At 40.3% G+C, this 21,957-nt stretch overlaps 1 protein-coding gene across 7 annotated transcripts in view; it reads right to left on the bottom strand.

Moving 5' to 3' along the window:
* The window catches only part of KIF13A (kinesin family member 13A), a 180,255-nt gene that overhangs the window by 57,416 nt on the left and 100,882 nt on the right, over positions 1-21,957 (bottom strand). For all 7 annotated transcript variants that reach the window (XM_081145267.1, XM_081145266.1, XM_081145270.1 and 4 more), the window contains exons 5-9: positions 14,802-14,894; positions 13,750-13,930; positions 11,443-11,530; positions 9,743-9,877; positions 8,946-9,058 (exon numbers count right to left, since the gene is read on the bottom strand). In XM_081145267.1, the coding sequence (XP_081001393.1) occupies positions 8,946-9,058; positions 9,743-9,877; positions 11,443-11,530; positions 13,750-13,930; positions 14,802-14,894 (610 nt within the window). The remainder of the gene's footprint in view (positions 1-8,945; positions 9,059-9,742; positions 9,878-11,442; positions 11,531-13,749; positions 13,931-14,801; positions 14,895-21,957) is intronic.

The raw sequence follows: 21,957 nt of genomic DNA, 5'->3' as shown, positions 1-21,957 counted from the left end.
AGGGTTCTAAACCAATTACAGGTGTCCTTATAAGAAGGCCATGTGAAGGCACACATGGAGAACAGCAGGTGAAGACGGAAACAGATTGTAGTGATGTATCTACAAGCCAAGGAATGCCAGTGACCACTAGAAGCTAGAAGAGAGGCACAAAATACCTTTCCCTCTGAGCCCCCAGAAGGAACAAACCCCGTCGGTTGATCCCTTGATTTTGGACGTCTGGCTTCCAGAACTATAAGGAAATAAATTTTGCAACCCAATTTGTGGTAATCTGTTATAAAAACACTACGAAAATAATACAGCCACATATTATTCGATTCCACTTATATGAAATATCCAGAATAGGCAAATCCAGAGACAGAGGTAGTAGTCACTTAGGGCTAGGGATAGGGCCAATGGACATGAGGTTTCTTTTGGGGGGTGATGAAAATGTTTTAAAATAAACTGTGGTGATGGCTGTACAACTTTGAATATATTAAAGCTACTGAACTGTACACTTTAAAATAGCAAACTACTCAGTATGTGAATTACTTTTCAATGCAGCCTTAACCTTTTTTTTTTTAATTAAAGAAAAATTCTGCAAGTTCTATCATCCTCCCAAAGAACTTTAAGAAGGAAATTGCATGTGATATTAAGAAACAGAGAAAAGTAGTTCAATATAAGGCAAAAACACATTCTGCTTTAACATACAATATAGAACATAGGGCATTTTTTACATTTTGTAACTACTGAAGTAAAATTTTTTCGTTGAAAACAATTCTCTGAACTATTCCTGATTTTTAATACCCCCGACAAGACAGAAATTGCTTTCATTCTTACAAACTATAAAGAGCTCAGTGATTGAAAGGTCAGTATTAGCAACTTTAAGGTTCGCAATGGCCCTTCATATGAAACCGTTTGGGGGTCATCATGGATTTTTCACCACTGAGACTAAGTTTTACTTTGTCTTGTGGCAAAACTTGTATTTCCTCATTTGACGGTGTAGGGAGTAAAAAGAGAAACTTTCTGTCACTCCTACACAAAAAAATATAAAACCAAATGAGTGCTTTGAGAAACAGGGAAATGGCACAATGTCATCAATTCCACTGTGCGGTGTGTCCAAGCCCAGTGCAGCACGTAAGCCTCAGGAGCAGAGGTTGACACTGGGTGGGAATTACACAACTCCAGTTACTGCACTTTGCTCTATGACTTATCTAGTTGGAGAAGGTTATCATCATTAGTGGAAGCCATGCCCTTTACCTAATAGTGTGCACACATTCAAAACATGAACTTTACCTAAACCTACTAGGGTCCCCTTGGAACAAACAGAAATGAATTACAGGGTGAGTGACAAGGGGCCCAGTGACAAGGGGTCCACACCATTCCTCCCTCTAAGGTTCCACCCAGAAGCAAGGATCCAGGGGCTCCTGGAATCCTAAAAGCTGTTTGAAAGTTCCATGTGTAAAAGGTGAACAACAGGCTTACATATTTTAATAAGAACTTTATTCCAGGGAGCTTAAAAATGTAACAGAATCACTAATTATGGATCCTGCCAGTACTGTCTTTTCACGATGGAGGCAAATGGGCAGCTTTTATGCCTCACAGGTGTCCAGAACAGGGTGGGGCTATTGCCAACTTTCGGGGCTGAAAAAGTTATTCTAGGAATCTTTCTAATTCTACCAGGCGTATTGGAGGTGACAATAGCAAGGATGCTCCTAATTTTTAAATCTCTTGGCGCAAGTTCTTGGGCTGGGGTGGGGAGTAGCATGGGGAGGGGCTGACTGGAGGGGAAAGAAGAGTTAGGCTAGAGGACAACATTTATAAACAGAGAGCCATGCTTTAAGATTGAAATTTTCAAAAATCTACCTATCTATAACAAAAATGGACTACTTGCAATAAAAAAAAGAAATAAGTAAAACTTGGGAGGGTTAAAAACAATATAAAAGCTGCTCCAATAAATACAACCCATAAAAAAAAGTCATAATTCAACTTTTTTTTTCTTGCTTTCCTGCACGTTCCTCTAACCTATATAGCTTTCTAACCACCAGATTCCTGCCCTTAGGAGTAGATACGATGTGATGTGAGTTATCTGTACTCTCTAGGATGGATTTCAAATATATTATTTTACCTATTTTCCCAAAGATCTTCTTCTAAGATCATAACTGCAGTATTTATTCAATTTTTTTAGAGTTAGCTGTATACAGGCATAAGAGATATTGTGAGTTCAGTTTCAGACCACAGCAATAGAGCAAGTATTGCAATAAAGTGAATCATAATCTTTTGCTGCTGCAGAGTCTTGCCTTCAATTTGTAAAAAACACAACATCTGTGAAGTGTAATAAAGAGAAGCGCACTAAAACAAGGTATAGCTATACCTATCTCTCTTTCTACTTAGATTGTGATCACCACGAGGCACTGATTGTTCTATTGCCATACATATTCCTTCATCAATTACTGTGTCTGGCTTACAGAAGGCACTCAGTATTTGTGGAGTAAAACTGAGTCTATAACACACTGAAGAACAGAACATGCACCTCTTTCTAAAAGGGACGAACACAGTCATCACTGGTATGCTCTGTGGGCATTGGCCCAATATTCATTTCCCCCCTTCTTCTTCTTAACAGAACCCTAATTTTATTGGGAAGTATGTGCCAGGCTAAAAACTCCACTTTCCAGAGTCCTTTGCAGCTCGAGGAAGCCATGAAACACAGTTCTGGCCAATGAGATGTAGGGAGACGTTACTGGGAGGTCCTCCAAGGGAGCTACGGTACTCCTGACAGGGTGCAGGATCCAGCCGACAGAAGCCAGCGGTCCTTTACTCTCCGCTTTCCCCTCCTGGTCTGCAACACTGATACGGATACAGAGCCATCCTGAGGCTATGAGGACGACACGGACACACACGAGGTTAGCAGAGCTGTGTGCCTGGCAGCATTTCTAAGGTTCTGTTCCAGCTCCTGAATGTTTGTTAAGTGAGAAAAATAAATACACTCTCTGGCTGTCACGGTAGCTGGTTTCTGTTGCTTACAGCAGAATGCAGTTCCTGGCTTTTAAAGAATTCGTTGAAAGATGATGAAGTTAGTGGATCTGAGTTTAGTACTTTTCCCTGGTTAAGATTCCACTCTTAAAAGTAAAGGAGAAATGGCAAAATATGGGGAAAAGACAGTACCATCGCTGACAAGAAAGAAAACCCTTATACCTATAGCCTCAGCCTCACTTCCACTCACCATCCTTTTCTGGTGGCTAATGCAAATCATTAAATTGAAATAATGTTCATCTAATGAGTATCACTCCCAATCTCCTTTCCATCTCAACTGCCGTGGTGTAATAATAAAATATATACGAACGTTTCCAAAAACAAGTTCTTTTGAAAATTTGTTCTGGAGATTTTTAGTATATGTTATACCTAGAATTTTATAATCAAATAAGTTCAGGGAATAAGTTAAAGTTATATGGGATTCATTACTGCAGGACTTGTCAGGGCTTTTAGCACGGTGAACGTCCAAAGGACAGTTTTACAAGTAGTCTTTCTCAAAATTACTTGTCCAGGGATCCTTTTCTTCCCAAAGCTACTCGAGGAACTAGTATTTCACAAAAATGCTTTGAGAAACACTGAGGTAAAAATACACATGCCCCCAAAGATGTGGCTACTGTACGCCAAGGGGCATATTTTTGCTCTGTCCTTTATGGGTCTCTCATGTTAAATGTAAAGATGTTTATTCAAAAACTACCCCCCCACATACCTGGACCCTGCAATGTACAAGTGGTAAATTAACAGGGACCCCTGCCTGCCCTTGAACAATGAACAGAAGCAAGTCATTCCCCCCCCCCCCCCCCAGGTACAAGTTCATTCAGTCAATACCCATTTAAGTGAGGTTTCCAAGAGGAAATGAATATGGGACATGGGACGTCCAAGAAAAGGAGGGCTGAGTCACATGAAACATTAGAAACATTAAGCTTATAAGTTACATTATTCCAAATTATATAACAGAATCCTAGGAGCATCACATACTAGTACCTCTAGAACAAATTCACTAGAACTCAGTTTTGGAGGTGTGCAGTATATACTTTATTATTAACCACAGTAACTGAAATGGAAATGAGACCGGGAAAGATTCTCATTAGATAAACAGTGTTTGCATTTAAGGACTGGCCATTGCTGAGATTAAAATGGAACCGTTTTCAGTGACATTCCTCGGGGCCTTAGGGAGAGTGTTCCATGATCTAAAGGAGTTCTCAGGGAGCTGAGCCAGCCAGGCTCCAGTAGAAAGGAAAGGTTTCCTCATTCCACTCTCAATAGACAGGTGGAGCAGCAGGCTGACTTTTCAGATGCCATCCCCTGTGAAGATGGTCTACAGGTGACCTATACCTATCAAGCCCTGAACAGGCCGTGGCAGGGCAGTCACACGGCGCCTTAGCTCTCACAATGAAGGAACAATGTGTGCTTTAGAGCTCTTAAGAGCTTAAGGAGAGATGAAACTCCTAAATCCACAGCCCATTAAGCAGACATTAATGTCCGTGTGATGTCCCTGACAGGTCTGCTTAAGAGGATTATTAATGTCTCATCAAAAGAAGCCCAACTAGGAGGCCGAGAGAAAGCTTAGGAAACATCAGAGATTTCTTTAATTTTAGCACTCAGCTGGGTACTGATTGTAAGGTTTAGAAAGCCATTTGTGGAACAATCGGGCAGCAGTTTCAATTTATTATATTATTTTACTGTACTAGTACACACTTATAGAGAGCTTGCTACATGCGAGGCACTGTCAAGAGTACAATGACTAATTAATTTAACCCTTGTAATAACCCTGCTCTTAGGGTTGTTTCCTCAACCACATTTTACAGATGAGGAAACTGAAGCACAGAAAGGTCATAAAGCTAGTTCCTACAGCTAAGAGACTGCAGTAGCTCCTCTAGAAGCCCCCCTGAACCTTCCAGCTATGTGGTCACCCGTGTCCCACTGCACCTTGTGTGAAGTGTCTATGGCACTAAAAGTACTAATGCTGCCCTTCGAAGGGCTCCCTTCCCACTGGACCCTGAACTCCCCGAGGCCAGGGTCCCCTCTTACTCACTCACCTGTGTTCTCACGCCCAGTGTTCAACACGTATCTGCAAAATGATTCTAAAAGTGCAGCTCCATATCTCCTACCTGTAACCCTTGAGGCTACAAGTGTCTCAACAGTCAGAATATTTTGGATTTTCGGAAGTTCACACATTATACATGACCACTGGTGGGATATGGGACAGCACTCTTTAGTAAAATACATGAACAACTGTACAGTTAAAGTTATGAACAGCCACATTAAGTAAGTAAACAAAGACTAGAAAGATTAGAGATAGCCTCATGAGAGTTTAGGTGAGGGTTTACCAACAAGTGTGCAATGAAAGGAAAAAAAGCACTTGGTTTTCAGAACTTTTTGGGTTTTGGAATCACAGGTAAGGGACTGTGAGTCGCTATTTCTATGAAGGCCTCTAAGACAGCTGTGCAGATGTTACAGCACTGTCTTACTGTGGAAAAATGCCCTATTCATTCAGTTACTACATACCAATGACCACGCCAAGAACTTGGAGTACACCTGGTGGAGACGTGAATCCACAGTGGGCTCTTGGTGCATATGTGCCAACTCGGGGAGATTAGAAAGATGTGTGGAGGAAAGAAAATAGCCCTGGACCACGGTTCAGAGGAAAGGGTCCTGAGGGAGTTCCACTCCCTTCAGTCTGTTATTTTGGGGAAGGTACAAGATCAACTTGGCAGATATCCACAGGCTGGGAAAGGTGTCATAAAAAATAGTTCCATGCTAAAATGCTGGGTTATGTAGCATTTCTCACCATTATCCAGTCAAAAATATCTTTCTTCATTTTACTTTTTCAAATGATGTGACTTACTGTTGTCCTAAACTATGTGCTCTTCAAGGGCATCAATCATGCTGTAACAAATAACCTTAGACGGAGAGGCTTAAAACAACGCAAGTTTATAATCTTATCATGCTGGTGGCCGGAAGTCTAGAATGCGTCCCACTAGGCTAAAAATCAAGGCATCAGCAGGGCTGCACTCCTTCTAGATGCTCTAGGGGAGAATCTGTTTCTTTGCCTTTTCCAGTTTCCTTAGGTTGCCCACATTCCTTGGCTCATGGCCCCTTCCTCCATCTCCAAGCAAGCAAAGGCCGCTGAAGTCTCTCTCACCCGGCATCAGTCTGACCCTGACTCTGGTTCTCTCTCCCTCTTTCACTGGTAAGGAGACTGTGATTACATCAGGCCCACCTGGAAAATCTCCCCATCTCAAAATCTTAATAACCACATCAACAAAATCCCTTTGCCTTGTAAGGTAACATATGTGCAAGTTTTGGGAATTGGGACCTGACATATTTGGGGGAGGCGGCGAGGCAGTATTCTGTTTATAACAACATCTAAATTCCTTTTGCATCCCCAGCACCTACTGCAGTGCTAAACACAGACAAGGCTTAAAATGTCTGCTTGGCTTTACTCATATTACTCAAGTGTCTCCAGCCATCAGTTTCCTCATTTTTAAATAGAGATTAAAAAAATACCTAGTATGACCCTCACACAAAATAATACATATGAAAGTGGCCTGAAAACGACAAAGAAACCTAAACATGATGATTATATCCCACAGACTAGCAGTAGGGGACACACACATCCATTTGTGAAAGAATTAGTATATAATAAGGAAAGACAGTAGGGTGCTAAGAGAATTCCACTCAAATCGGTAAGCCATTATGGGAAAGAGCCAGTTGCTACAGGATCATAATCATGTTATTGTGTAGCCTTGAGGTAGTCCAGTTTGGGACACTATATAATTTAGTGTCCAGACTTAAGGAGGCAATGATAATATTTAATATTTATTCTGGGACAAAAGTATCAATCAGAACTTTTTTCAGGCACACATGACACATGGTCACCCCAAGAATAGCACAGTGGTGAGCCTGGGCTCTAGAGCCAGGCTGCCTATAGCCAAATCCAAGATCCACACTTAGAGCTGGTGACTCTGGACACATTATGTAACTGCTCTCTGCCTTGGTTTCCTCATCTGAAAAATGGAGGAACAGACCATTTTTACAATGCTGATGTCAGGATCAGATGAGTTACAACAGAGCATTCAGAATAACGCCTGGCACGTTGCAAGAGGCCAGTGAGAGTTAGTGATCATCACACATCAAGGCCATACTCTGAATTCCCACAAATTCACAGCACAGAATCTCCAGTGTTTCCAACAATCCCAGCCAGCAGGCAAAGGACTGGCATGGCTCAGCCAGTCAGTAGTGCCAGCCTGGGCTCCTACAGTGCTCTGTCATGAAACACAGCAAAACCCTTTGTTATTAGATTAACTCCCTAAAGCAGCAGTCTCTGCAGTGAGTGTGGCTGTGTCCATTTGAGAGGGGGTGATATTTTACTGATTTTTTTAACTTTTTTTTTAAGTACATTTTTATTGATTTCAGAGAGAAGAAGGGAGAGGGAGAGAGAGATAGAAACATCAATGATGAGAGAGAGTCATTGGTTGGCTGCCTCCTGCACGGCCCCTGGTGGGGATCGAGCCCGCAACCCAGCCATCTGCCCTGACCAGGAATTGAACTGCGAGCTTCTGGATGATAGGTCGATGCTCAACTGCTGAGCCACACTGGTCAGGCTTTACTTCTAATTTTAAATCTGTGTACACTAAAATTCTAATCTACTAACATTTTAAAAAAATATATCTTTATTAATTTCAGAGAGAGGAAGGGAGAGGGAGAGATAGAAACACCAATGATGAGAGAATCATTGATCAGCTGCCTCGTGCACACCCCATGACTGGGGATCAAGCCCACAACCTGGGCATGTGCCCCGACCAGGAATCAAACCCCAATCGCCTGGATCCTAGGTCAATGCTCAACCACTGAGCTGCGCCTGGCTGGGCCTAATCTGCTAACATATAAAAATGCAAGCTGCACAAACATGTTCCTGAACATATTACCTCTTGTCACCTTCTGTTCTAAATAAAACCCCAAGTTATATGTTGCAAGACAAAAATATTACAAGTACAAACTAAACTGCTTTCTGCTGAACTTAAAATAAAGATAATGACTGTGTTGTTTATATGGATTATAAAAACAACAGCTACAACAATTAATTTTATTCAGTGCATACTGCGTGAGAGGCACTGTTCTAAGCACATTATGGGCATGTAATCCCAAACAATTCTATGAAGTAGGTGATTATCCCCACTTTACAGATGGGAAAAATGAAGCACAGGGAGGTGAAACCACTTGCCTGCAATACATATATATATCTAGTAAGTGGTGCAGGCTGGATTAACCTCAGGCAGTCTGGCCAGCGTGCCCTGCTCCCTCATGCTGGAGAGCAGAGATACTCCCTGGTGCACACAGGGAGCCACCTGGGGACTGCACTCCTGGAGGAACAAGTCCTTCGCTATCTGTGCCTTGGCTGCACGCTCTGTGCGGAATGCCTTTATCTCCTTTGTCTACCTGGCAAACTCCTACACACCTGCACCACTCTGCTTTTAGCCTTCACTGTGACTGGGCACACACACGCACTTGAGACAAACAGTGAGATTTCAGATAACAGTTATTCAGTAACTCCTAAGTTGTTAAGTATTGATGTTTAAACAGTATTAGCCTTACAAAGAGATTCAAAGCAGATTTTCTTTCCAGAGTAAGCTCCCTGAGTTAATTTACACTATGATTTTATTTATGATATTGTGATTTGCATTTACTTAAGACTACATTACATACAATGATACAGTAAGTATCTGTAGACTGTCTGAGCTGGGCTGCACCGCGTCGCTTAGATAACTTCATACATCTCAATAGAGGCAAGCTGCTGTTTTTCCTCGACCCAGTTCCCTAAAGTGGGATAGAATCCGAACCAACTGTGATCAGAGCCATCTGGCTGCTTATGTCACACATCGCCCAGACACACAGGACGCTGGATGTGATGCTCCAGGTGAGCACAGCCAGCTTACTTGTTAATGTTGCTGCCTTCTTTCAGTCGCTCTCCGGCGGCTCCTGTTTTGGATACTCTTTCACTCCCAGCCAGGTCTACCAAGCTGACCTTACTGACTTTCTCTCCAGAGTTCTAGTTGTAGGAAACAAGAGAAACAACACACGTGAATGCAAGAACCACACAGACACAGATTTCTACATATACGTCAGCACTATAACTGAGAGCAACCCGGGCAGCCATCCTCTACGAGGAGACAAACTTCTCAAAAAGATTTGAAACAGTAAGAGGAGTAATTTGGACTAGCAATTTCATAGTCAAAATTTAAATTGTTGTGGTTCTGTAGCTGGGGAGGGAGTACACTTGGCTTTCCCGAATATAGCCAGGAAGCTAGAGATTTTATGTGCCTATGAGGAATTACTAGGACACGAGGATTCCTGTGCATTCAGGTCAAACTCCTCTTCTTCTGAGAAAATGCTCTTTAGGCTAAATGCTGTGGTTTCCTCTTTAATATCCCTTAATGACAATGAGGTAGACTCAGATGCTTTTAGGTGAATTTCGATATGAAGGGATACGTATTAAAAGGTGTCTGGTCACATCAGCATGCTCTTCAGGGAGCTCCACAAGAAAGTCAATTAAAAAGAAGTTATATATTAAGGAAGGCCTAAGAAATTAAATGATTCAAGCAAGATAGCTCATCTAGTAAGTAGAAGAGCCAGCACAGAATTCTCAGCTGTCGAACCCAACCACAAAACACATCGCCCATGCAGGTATTTCGAGATCTTTTACTGCTCACAAAGGGCCTGCCCAGTCCCTCACCCCGGACTGCAAGTCGTAAAGTGTCTGCGTGACTATGATGTTGAACACAGCATGGGAGCGGCTACTTTCTTCATTCATGTTGGTCGCAGCTACTGTGCGAGACTTATTTCCCTCAGACATCAGTGACTCAATATCCTAGAGGCAAAGCGTAAGGAAAATATTATAAGCAAAAACATGTGAACACCGTCCTGCCCACCAGGTGTATGTATTAATTATGATCCTCTGACGCACTGGCCACCACCCTTCCATAAAAACCTCCGTCTCTCCTTCACAGCAATGGTTCAGCTTCCACCTCCCTCAGTGCTTTTTGGTGTATAAAACCCATTCTTTCTCAACCGCGATTGTCTTCTTTCTCTGTTAACTACCTAGTTTTTCCTTTGCAAGTTCCTAGGGAAGAAAAGAGCTAATATTTACTGAGCATCCCAGATACTCAGGAACGGTGACTACCTTATTTTATTCTAACTCTCTATGTAGCTATCTCCTGCTCACGTATTTGCCCCTGTCCTCCAACACCACGGCTCTCTAGGGAATTTTCCTTATTCACCTTTGTACACCTGCCTTACACCCTAGGAACCTATGGATTCTTATACATGGTTTGATGAATAAACCTCATAAAGAAGGTATTCTCATGATTTTACACACAAGGACACTGAGGTTCGTGAAGGTCAAATAACTTTTCCCACATCTAATAGGAAGCAGAACTGGGACACAAATCATAAGCACCCTGGCTTTTATTAATAAGTGACAGGATGAGATAGACACTGACACCAACCACGCTGAGCTGGCTTAGCACCTTTATGTCAGAGAGGTCTCCATTCATTTAAGAATCCAAGTGTTTTTAAAGTAATGACTACACTGTATTTCTGATTTAAGCAATACAAAACATGTCTTCACTTATTTTTTAATTTTTAAAACATTTTCAATGACAGTTGATATGCAATATAGTATTAGCTTCACGTGTACACAAAGTGATCAGACATTTTTATAACTTACGAAGTGATCGCTTCAACAAGTCTAGTGCTCATCTGAAAAATGTCTTTGTTTAAATGGCTAGAGAGCTACCTCACAGATTAACTTTAGTCATACCGAGTGACGATGGGACAGCCACAACACAGAAAGAGCACGACTAAGTGTAGGGGTGCATTCGCTCATTCATTGGCTTTTTTCAGCAACAGATAGCAGCTTGTGTTATGAGATTTCCAAAGCAATGACAGCAAAAACAAGGGCAAAACATCAAGCCAGGATTAAGAAGGCATAAAAATCAAGAAGGAGGAACATGGAAAGAGGACTGACTCAAAAAAACAGAAGAAACAGAAGAATGAAAAGTAATGGAAACTAATGCAGGGGACCCTATCAAAGAGAAGAGGTTGAATTAGCTACCAAATGCTCTTTACACTTGTCCAGATGGACATCCTTGAGTAGAACAGTTTCAACAGAGAGGTATTAGCATAAATACTCTGCAAGCTCAAAATGCCGGGATCTCAGCTGCACTTTAAAACCTTCACAACAAAGCAGGTTGAGAGGTGCGATTAAAGGCCCCTTTTTTCTGTTTGGGGTGTGTTGATACTGGGTTTTGGAGACCATGAATGGCATCAATATGCTATAAAGCATCCCCATAAAAATATATTCAACATCAACATCACTACACACTTCAATTTACTGCCAGTTATTTAATGACGTTTAAAAAAAATAACACTTACCTCAAAACTAGTGACAGCCAGTTGGGATAAACCATCTACATACGGTCCCAAAACTTTATGCTCTCGAACTTTCAGAGACTGCCTACTCCTTCAGGAGCAAGGGAAAAAGAATGATTGAATCAGACAAAACTTGGAGGCTCTTCTTTCTTTTTAAGTGCTCATAAACCAAGATGGCAGTTTCAAAAGAATTTTTTTTAATAATAAAAAAATATCCTAAAAGCTACTTTATTTAGATTAGCAAGACTGCATTTATTATGAGAAATGTCTTTTATACTCTGATTTCTATTTAAAGTAATTTACTATTTAAAAATTTCTATTTCCACTCCCAAACTAAACAGCCGATGCACAGAATACTAGGTTGGGCCAACTTGCTTTAGTAGATGAACTTCAGTTTTATACAGGAGGGGGAAAAAGAAAACAAAGAATATTCTGGGATTGAATTTAACAACTCAAGGCTATTTTATAAATAAGTACATTCTCAGTAAATAATATCTTAAAAGTTTGGACCAAGCAGTAAACAATATTGAAGTATCTTGTTTTATTTTTAATTTACTTTTTCAAGTCTGTATTGATTTACGCTGTTTCAATGCTCACAATTTCATACAGAAAGTGATATTACAGTTACTGATATTTATCCCACCTTTAGAATTGGCTCTGATGGTGAAGATTTTAGGGCTCTTTTGAATTTTTAAATAGCAAACCTGGTTTGGTACCCACTTGAACAGTGTGTCAACAGATAATTGAGATGAAAAGCAAAGCAATACAGATTATGCTTGTATTGTACATGTCACCTTTTTCATAGCATCAGATATTACTCACCGCTCAAATCAAGAGTCAATGCTCGGCATCACTCAAGTGTGGAAAAAAGGACCTAAGAACCAGTGAGTGCTTCCCAAAGTCATGGCATTGCCCCCTAAGCACTTTTCAGTTATTCCACTTAATCTTACAACCCTACAAAATAGGTCTTACTAACTTTAAGTATCAACAATTCAATGTGACAATGAGCGATTCTGCTATACTCTAAACAGGGGCCGGCCAAATGCACATCTTTATGAGAGCTACTTTGATGCACATGGATCCAGAACTCAGCTCGCTCAGCTTGCACAACCAGAGAATCTTTAATGCTATTCATGACCAAGAGAAAGGAAATCTAGCACACTATCAGGCGCCGGTGATGGCGTCTAACATCTAGAATTCTTGTACACTGCTGCCGGGACTGTGGACTGGTACAACCGCTTTGGAAAACAGTCTGGCAGTACCAAATAAAGTCAGAAGATTCAGTATCTTTTGACCTACAATCCCACCCCTCCATGTATTCCCTAGAAACTCCTGCATTTGTACACCAGGAGAACCATACCAGAAGGCTCAGAGCAGCACTGCAGTGGTAAAAAGTGACAACCACACAATGACAGAAGGTGGGATAAATAACTTATGGTATACTCATACAGTGGAATACTAAAGAGGAGTGAAAATTAATGCATTATTACTTTATATATCAGAATGAATGAGTCATCACTGAGGGAAAAAAGAGCAAGTCACCAAAGGACACAAATAACTATGATGTCACACACGGTTAAAAACTATGCAAAATTATGCGTTAACTCTAAAGAGGAGGAAGATAATGAAAAAACATAAAGTTCATAATAGTACTTATCTTGGGGAGGGGGAGGGAACAGAATGAGGTTTAAGAGGAATACACAGGAAGCTTTAAAAATATTGGTCATGTTCCATTTATTAAGGAACATGGTGAGCAGGGCAGTCTTAGATTTTATTATTCTTTATACCTTATATGTATTATAAATGTTCTTCCATGTGCATTAAATAGTTCCTAACTTTAAAGTAAATGTAAACATTTTCTATACTTGAGTTATTTCTTTGCCACCCATAATTTTTAAAATGTTTTTACTGATTTTAATTTATTTAAAATGTCTTTATTGATTTCAGAGAGAGGGAGGACAGAGAAACATCAATGATGAGAGTCATGCATCGGCTGCCTCCTGCACGCCCCACACTGGGGATCGAGTCCGAAACCCAGGCATGTGGGCTGACCGGGAATCGAACAGCAATCTCTTGGATCGTACGTCGATGCTCAACCACTGAACCACACCGGCCAGACTGTTTTTATTGATTTTAGAGAGAGGAAGGGAGAGAGAAACAGGCTTTAGGAGCTGATGATTTCTCAGTAAATGAACTGAAACTAGAATAGTGACCAAGGGCTCAAATAAATATATTCACTTGGGATTTTAACTTTAGGATCATTTAAAATTGTTACCTCTAGTACAAGCTTAATTTCATCCACTAACTTACCCTTTGGGGTCTAAAAGATCCCGAACTTTCTCATTATAAATTTCCATATAGGATACTTCGACTTTAAAGGTCTGTGACTCATTTTGCTCCAGAGAGATCCTTTTAAATAAAGCACAGCAGAGCCTTGGAATAAGGCCCAGCTGCTCAGCATTGCCCATCATGGAGAAGGATTTTCCTGAGCCTAGAGGAGAGCAAGCAGAAATAAAGGAGAAACAAGGGTGCAGAATGTAATGGTTCAACTGTACAAGTCTCCTTCATATATCAGCCAAAGTCACACCAAACCCTACCCTCAGACAAGGCTGCTGTTCTTCCCATCACACTCACAGCCTCTGGTTTCACTCTCCTTGTGAGACCGAGAGGGTGCCTCATTTACAGGTGGATGCATACAAATATAACCACTGAAAATGGTATGTATAGTAAATAGCGCTATACATTATCAAGTAACATTAACCATATTTACCCCAAAATATTTTGTTTGTTAAAGTGCTTTGATATATATATTCTCTCATCTGAGTGTCCTAGTTGTCCTGCAATGTGACCAGACACAGCACTGTTATGACTGACTGATTTATTGCAACTTTATAGTTGAAATCATGGTGGCTCAGAGAGTTAATGGCTGAGACACCAGTATGTTTTTGTTTAGCTTGTTTCAACCAACTGTGCCACAGCCTAGGTTTAGTGAACCATCAATCAGTTCTGCATCCTAGTGGAAGTCCTCTGTATAGGATGACACCAGGAATTTTTAAAAATAGTTTTTACTGTAACATTTATACTGAGAAACTAGTAGTTATTGTTCTAATACAAGCACAGGTTAAAGCTATAATTTAGGAAAATGACAGTTAATGGTCTGAAACTAGCTCTGCTCATTAACACTGAAATTACTCAATTACCAAAACTGTTAAATTGTCAAAAAGAGGGTTACGTTTGATAATCTAATTCAGTTTCACCACAAAGGCAGAAGCGTTTTCCTGCTGCTTCCCAAAGTGTTTTCCATTTCTATGTTCTAAGAAATGCACATTTAATATCATTGACTATAAATAAAAGGGATTTACCTGTCTGTCCATATGCAAAAATACAAGCATTGTAACCCTGAAAGGCTTTTTCAAGAATTCCTTCCCCAAGGCACTTGAAAACCACCTCTTGACCTGAAAAGACAAAAGAAAAAAAATGATGTTTTGACATATTTGTATTAATAACTGAGTCCCAGTTACCAGCATTCTCTAACTCCAAAAAGATGTTAAACGTGAATTATTGTATGCGTACTATGTGTAGGGCTATTAAGAGTTTCATGCATGCAATTTTATTTACTCTTCTTAACTATCGCTCAATACCTGGATCATTTTATGATTCTGCCCACTGCTTCCTTCTAAGGCATTCAAGTTTCCTTTCCACTGTTGGTAGGCCATATGGAAGCATCATTTAAACTTGGTTTCATTTCTTCTCATGAGTTAGCATTAAAATGTCATTAAACATGAGTTGCCTTATTTCCCCATCTGGATTCTGTGCTTCCAACGAGGAGGAACCACGCCATACACGTGTTGGTATATGCATGTATCTCTGCACCCAGCACGGGGCTAAATACCTGCCAGGTGCGGAGACGCTGTTCATTGCTGGCGGAGGTGATGTGTTGAGCACAGACACCTCTCACCAGTGTTCTCACGGGGGATTCAGGGACAAGTTCTCCTTGGTGAGCCTGTCTACAGCTTACAGCAGCTCCTGGGGAAGTTCTGTCATTCAGTATAAATACTACGGCAGCATCCGTAACATCCAGCTGAACAGTAAAAGATCTGAAAATCTTTTTAAACACTTAAGGTTCCATTTGCTACCCTCTGAAATTGGTGACTTTCCGACATTCATTCCCCGTGACTAAGAGAACTAAAACATTCTCCTCTGCCGTGCTCTTATAGCCCTCAGAACATTCACTATTACAGCATTTGCAGGGACTACTGGTTTAAGCACCTCTTTCCTCCAGTGGAATAAGACTCCTGATTGATGCCAGAAACTATAATCTGTTTATCTTTGTAATCCTGGTGCCTCGTACAAAATGCTTAATAAATATTTATTGAAAGAATAAGTCCACTTAACCTTTTTATCCTACATGACAATTCCTTTTACATTTGGAAATAATACAACATGATAAAAGCTTTTGGATACGTGTTCTTCTTTTATGCAAAGTTGGATCTGATTTTAGCCGTCCCTTGTTATGCTAGGACATACCACAGTTGCAGAATGGGACTCTTAAAAATGTGTAAACATGAAACAAGCTATAATATTTTCAACCCTTAGACTGACAAAAATAAAATTTTGACAACATGAAATATAGCTGGATTGAGGAAATAGGTATTTTTTTTTTAATCTTTTTTTTTTTATATATCTTTATTGATTTCAGAGAGAGGAAGGGAGAGGGAGAGAGAGAGAGAGAACATCAATGATAAGAGAGTCACTGATCAGCTGCAGCCCGCAACCCGGGCATGTGCCCTGACCGGGAATTGAACCCTGATCGCCCGGATCCTAGGTCGAACCCCGATCGCCTGGATCCTAGGTAGAAGCTCAACCGCTGAGCCACACCCGGCCGGGCGAAAATAGGTATTTTCATAAGCTGCTGGAAGAATAAACCAATGCAGTCATTCTGAAGGAAAACCTCACAGCACCCATGAAAGGGAATCTGCCCACATCCTCTGGCCCACTGTGAGGCATCTACCCTAGAGACACAGGGACCTTGTAAAGGATGCTCACTGCAGCATTATTTATAATACTGTAAGTTGGAATCAAGTTAAATGCCCATTTGTAAGATAAAATGTGACTATATGGTGTAATATTGCAAGTCATGTAAAAAAAACAAAACACCCACAAATATGCGTATAAACAATGCTAGAATTCAAAAACATTGTTGAGTGAAAAAAAAGTCATGTTAAGACTGTACAGTTAATGTAAAATCTTATGTCAAATAGTGTGTGTGTGTGTGTGTGAGAGAGAGAGAGAGAGAGAGAGATCTATGGTTACTAAAGTAAAAAATATGGATTGGAAGAAAATTTCCCAAATTTATATAACCATATTTCTCTACTTCCGACTTCTAACAACTAGCACAGAACCTGGTACCAAAGAAGAATTCAAAACATGCTGGTGGATCTAAAAACTTAATAAACTGATAGACAGAAATAATTCAATAACATGGAAGTATGGATCAGACTGACAAATGTCAGAGGAATGGAGGGGGGCGGGTGGGTGGAGGGGGAGAGAGTAACCAAAGAAGTTATATGCATAGATGCACAACCCAAGGACACGGACAATGGTGTGGTGAGGAACTAGGGAGGGGGGTGGGGTGAGGTGGGGTGGAACAGGTCAATGGGGAGAAAATGGGACATCTGTAATATTTTGAACAAAAATTTAAAAATAAATTAAAAAAAAATTTTTTAAAACATGCTGGCAGAATATGTGGATTTTTTTTTTTTTAAGTACAACTGTAAGAGGTTTGCTAAACACACAGGTTTGTTGAACAGACTACCTAAACATATGTGTGTGCACACATACTATACTCTGAAGAGAATAAAGTATTGTCAAAATTACTATCTACTAAACACTTTTAAAACTGATTTTGTTAGTGTTGTGCTTACAAAGAACATATTTGACCCACCCTGTTGCTGATCTTTCATACACACCAATATTTTTTTCTCATACATTCTCTCAAAGGACTTTCCCTTATTCCACAGGCATTCCCAAGGCCCATGCCAAGAGGCCGGCCTTAAATCTGGAGCTGAGCCCCGTAGTGTAGAAGATCTAGAACTAAACAGCCGGTGCTCAGGCCTGTGAGAATTGATCATGGTCCTAAGCCAGACAAGCGCCATGTGCAGGCATTCTAAAAGCACCGCTTCCTTGGCACACGCAGATGAATGGAGCAATCCCACCCAAGCATCCACACTGGCTAACCAGCCCCAAGGAAGGGAGTGGGGTGAGGGTAGGGACAAGACACTTTAGATTTGGCAAGGTCAAATCTTGACCGTAACTCATTTCAATTCATATTTAGTAACTTGAAAGCAAGCCAGGGCTCGAGTTGATGAAAGGACTCAACTGCAGAGAACTGTGGTCAAAGAGCTTAAGCCACGACTGCAGAGCTGGGGGTCATTAACCAATCAAGAACTGATCCATTAGGTGGTGAAGTGTAATACTTCTCGTTTCTGATGCCCAGAGGCTAGAAGGGTGAGGAATTATTTTCTTGATCTTCTTTCAAGGGCAAATCACCACCTTTTTTGTCCTTGGTAGGAATGGAATGGCCTTTTAAACTAAAGATCATTAGTTGGGAGGGGAGAGGAAGAATGCTATAGAACTACATGAAATAGGGTTTGTGATATGTCAAGTGAAAATAAAAAACAACTCAGGATGTGTATGCTAAAATTGCATGAAAAATAAACCAAATGACCGAAGAATTCTCCAGGATATAAAAATATAAGAACAAACTTCAGTTTAGCCTATGTCCAAATTATTGTAAATATTAAACAGGATGTGAATTAACCTACTTAATTTGTATAATGTTATCATTTATGCTGCTAAGAAAGAGAATTAATTTTTATCAACTGTCCTGTTTGTAATGCACTTTACATATTTTATATCACTGAATCCTTGCAACGCCCCGGTAGAGCAGGTGTGGACTGTGATGGATGAGGGCATTGGGGCTCTGAAAGAGTAAGCTCCTTTGAAAACAGGAGTTGCTGCATCTTAGCAGAGTGCCTGGCACAGAGTAGGCACTCTCACTGAATTATTTCTGTGTTGACCTTGATGTAAAGACTAACGTGTATTTAATTGGGGGCCCCTTTTCTCATTAGTGATGACTGAGGTATCAAAATATTGTGCTGAACTTAAAAAGAAATATTTAATTGTATTAGAGGTTACACTTTAGTCAAAGTATGGCTGTTTTTGAAATTCTAATGAGCCCCTGAAGACCATAATAACCTTTGCTAACAATAAGGCACTGGAGTGTGAATAAACATGTCGACATGATATGTACCTACTAATTGGATAATTGTAATTAAAAAATCACAGACTACACTTTTGCTGACATACACAGTAACCTCCTGAACCCTGAAACAAAACATACGACTGAAAAAAAACAAATCTCTCTGATTTTCACTGAATATATACATATGCTTTCTAAAAAGTCAAATTCTTTGAGTTAGATCTTTACAGTTACAGTTGAGAGAATATAATTCATGTTTATCATATTTAATAAAGGGTTAGACAAAGGAGGGAAATTTCTAGAAAACACAAAATGGACTATGAAAAAGTAGAAAACAAGAATTCTGCGTTTCTGGAAAGATTTGTTTTCCTTTCCACCCTTAAATAACTATCTTGAAGCACAATTTATAAAAGGATAAATACAAGGAACTATTGTAAAGTTCATGTATTTTTACAAATGTACGGCAAGGCTGGATTCTAGACTGGAATACATTTTATATGGCTTCATGTCTCAAGGGAAATTTATTCTCCTTAAAGACAAGAAATAATGAACGCTTTCCCACCTCTGCGAAGATACATCAACACTAGCGCGTTTTATAGCCGCTTAGCTTTCCGTGGTTTTCTTCACTGATATAATCAGTTCTCTTTTATGGATATTTAGATGATTTCCTTTTTCTTTTTCTGCAACGTCCGTACGTAATTACCTTTGTGCACTTTCTAGTGACTTCACTAGGCAAAACTCCAAAAACTAAAATTACTAAGTACTCTCAGTACTGTAGGAGTCCTTTTTTCTACACCCTCAACAACACTAGCTATCAGCTTCCCTGCTTTGACTAGGTCAACAGAAAAAAACCCCTCCTGTTTCGTTAGATTAAAATTTCCCTTTTCGTAGTTTACTGCCCCCTTATATTTATTCTTTAATAAAATGGTTATTTGGGTCCTATGTTTATTTTTATAAATAAAATTGGTTTCATCCTTGATTTTTTAACTCATTAATTTTAAACTGCCCATCATACAGAAAGGATATTAACCTCTGGCCTATCAATATGTTATAAATATTTTCCCCCAGTCTGTCATTTACCTTTCGGTCTTATGTTGTTCTTTGTCAGACAAAGACTTTTGGTCTTTCATATTCAAACCTTTCCTCTTTTCCTTTGTAATTTTCACCTGTGGTATATGTGATGCTTCCAAAATCCTTTTGATTATTCCAAATTATATAGGTACTGATCCATATTTTCTTCCAGTTTTGTTGTTTTTTTACCATTTTATTTCAAACTCTACTTTTTACCAGCTGTGTAACCTTGGGCAAGTTTTTTAGTTTCTTCATGAGTAAAACATGAATAATAGCTGCGACCTACTGGGTTGCTGCATGATTTAATAAGGCAACACAGGTAAAGCCCCTACCGTAGTACCTGGCTATTATAAGTCTGGAATACATTTTAGTGCATATCTATTATTACTGTCACCCTTTACATCTTTAGTCTACTATAATTAACTCTGGCATACAGAAAGAGGTGATCGTCTCATTTTCCTTGAAAAAGTTCCTCCATCTTTGCAACTATTCTGTGAGGTAATCCAATTTCAAAGATAAGAGACACCTGTTCTTAGAAAAAAAATTTAAAGGTATCTTTTATTATCATTTATTGCTATTTCTCTAGATCCCCTAGAGGTCCCAGTTTAAAAATTCCACAGAGAAAGAGAGGGATATGTGTAGGTGGTGGGGGGTGCGTGCGTGTGTGTGTGTGTGTGTGTGTGTGTGTGTGTGTGTGTGTGTGTTGGGTGTCTTATGCGACGGTTATGTGTGCGTTAAGGGTATGTATGTTTTGGGTCATGATGAGGAGAGGAAGAAGGAACAGTATCATTACTTGGGCCCAAATATGTCAGCCCATGTTGTCCAGTGCAGGAAAAATATTTACCATTCTTTTATAACATTAAGATATTTCAGAAAGGTACAGGGGGGAAAAATAACATAAGATCATATCAACAAAATTATATCCTTATAAAGTGTCCCTTAATTTTCTATTCCGGTGCCTTTTTAGCTGTATGAATCCCTGGCTGGGCTTATACTTCATCAAGTTTTTTGGTTTGGGGACTTTCAGGGCACCACTGGTACAATAAGAGACAATTATGAAAAAGACCAGGCTGTCGACCAGGCCTGAAAATGCACTATAGACTCTATACAGCCTCCTGAGTTCCTAAACATGACCGGTTCTCCATGCAATAAAAACGGTGGCTACACTTCACTTGGTGATAGAAAGTACTAAATCTCAAAGGCCCTTGTAGGGCCTATTCAGGAGAGTCTGGTTTATCCAAAAGACTGAAGGGTTTTTTTTTGCTTTGTTCATTTCTATTTTTTAAACACAGCAGTCCCCTTTTTCATCATAGGAAAAAAATGACCTGCCAACTGCTTTAAGAAGCTAAGTTCACACAAAAAGGGAGTTACTTATGCTGGACAGTGGAAAACAAGGAATCCACAAAAGATGCACTATCCCCACCCTAAATGTTTCCCACCTACAGTTCACACTTAAACAGAATAAAGTGCGGTTTGTAGAGGACACGGACCGACCCATAAGGGAAAGTTCAGAGTCCTGTGGGAAGCAGGAGGATCTAGGAGGATCTGTTTCTATCCCAGACAAGCTGAGTAAAGCCACAACACTGTTAAACCCAAGAGCTTTGGGGCTTCTCAGCAGGACTGATGCCAGAGAGGAGGTGGCCACTCTGCAGATGTCAGCCCCACAGGCCTAATGCAGGGAGTCCAAGGGCAAAGCTGACCCTGCTTGTTAGGAACCATGACCAAGATGCCAATTTCCTCTGTGGGGTTTATGACTAGACCTCCTAGAACTGTGTGGACAAGTCTTAAAACACAGGCATGCCCAAAGCAACCTGTAACACAATGTCAGAACAGTAGAGAGGCTCCTGTATAGAATTTCTGCAAAGTTATAGACCGATCCACCCAGCCCTGAGTCACGTATGATACAGATCTCTGAAAAGCTAACACCCCGAGTCTCCACGCTTGTGCATAATCTTCCCTAGTGGGAATAGCAGCAATGGACTCAAAGCTACTTGGCATGTGCTTTGGGAGCTCGGTAATCAAGGTGATTCTCTCTGTATAGCAGGGCCCTGGCAGCAAAGCACAGAAGAGGAGAGATTAGGGATGGATGGGGAAATGCACCTATCATTCGTATGCCTAACATCTGACTGCCCAAGAGGCACAGGGTGAAACAGCACAGTGGGCTGTGCTCTAGGAATGGGAAGGCA

Source organism: Miniopterus schreibersii, assembly GCF_964146895.1.
Source record: "Miniopterus schreibersii genome assembly, chromosome: 8".
In the NCBI taxonomy this organism is placed as follows: domain Eukaryota; kingdom Metazoa; phylum Chordata; class Mammalia; order Chiroptera; family Miniopteridae; genus Miniopterus; species Miniopterus schreibersii.
The sequence above is the reverse complement of the archived record's forward strand: the minus strand, read 5'-3'. Positions and strand labels throughout refer to the sequence as shown.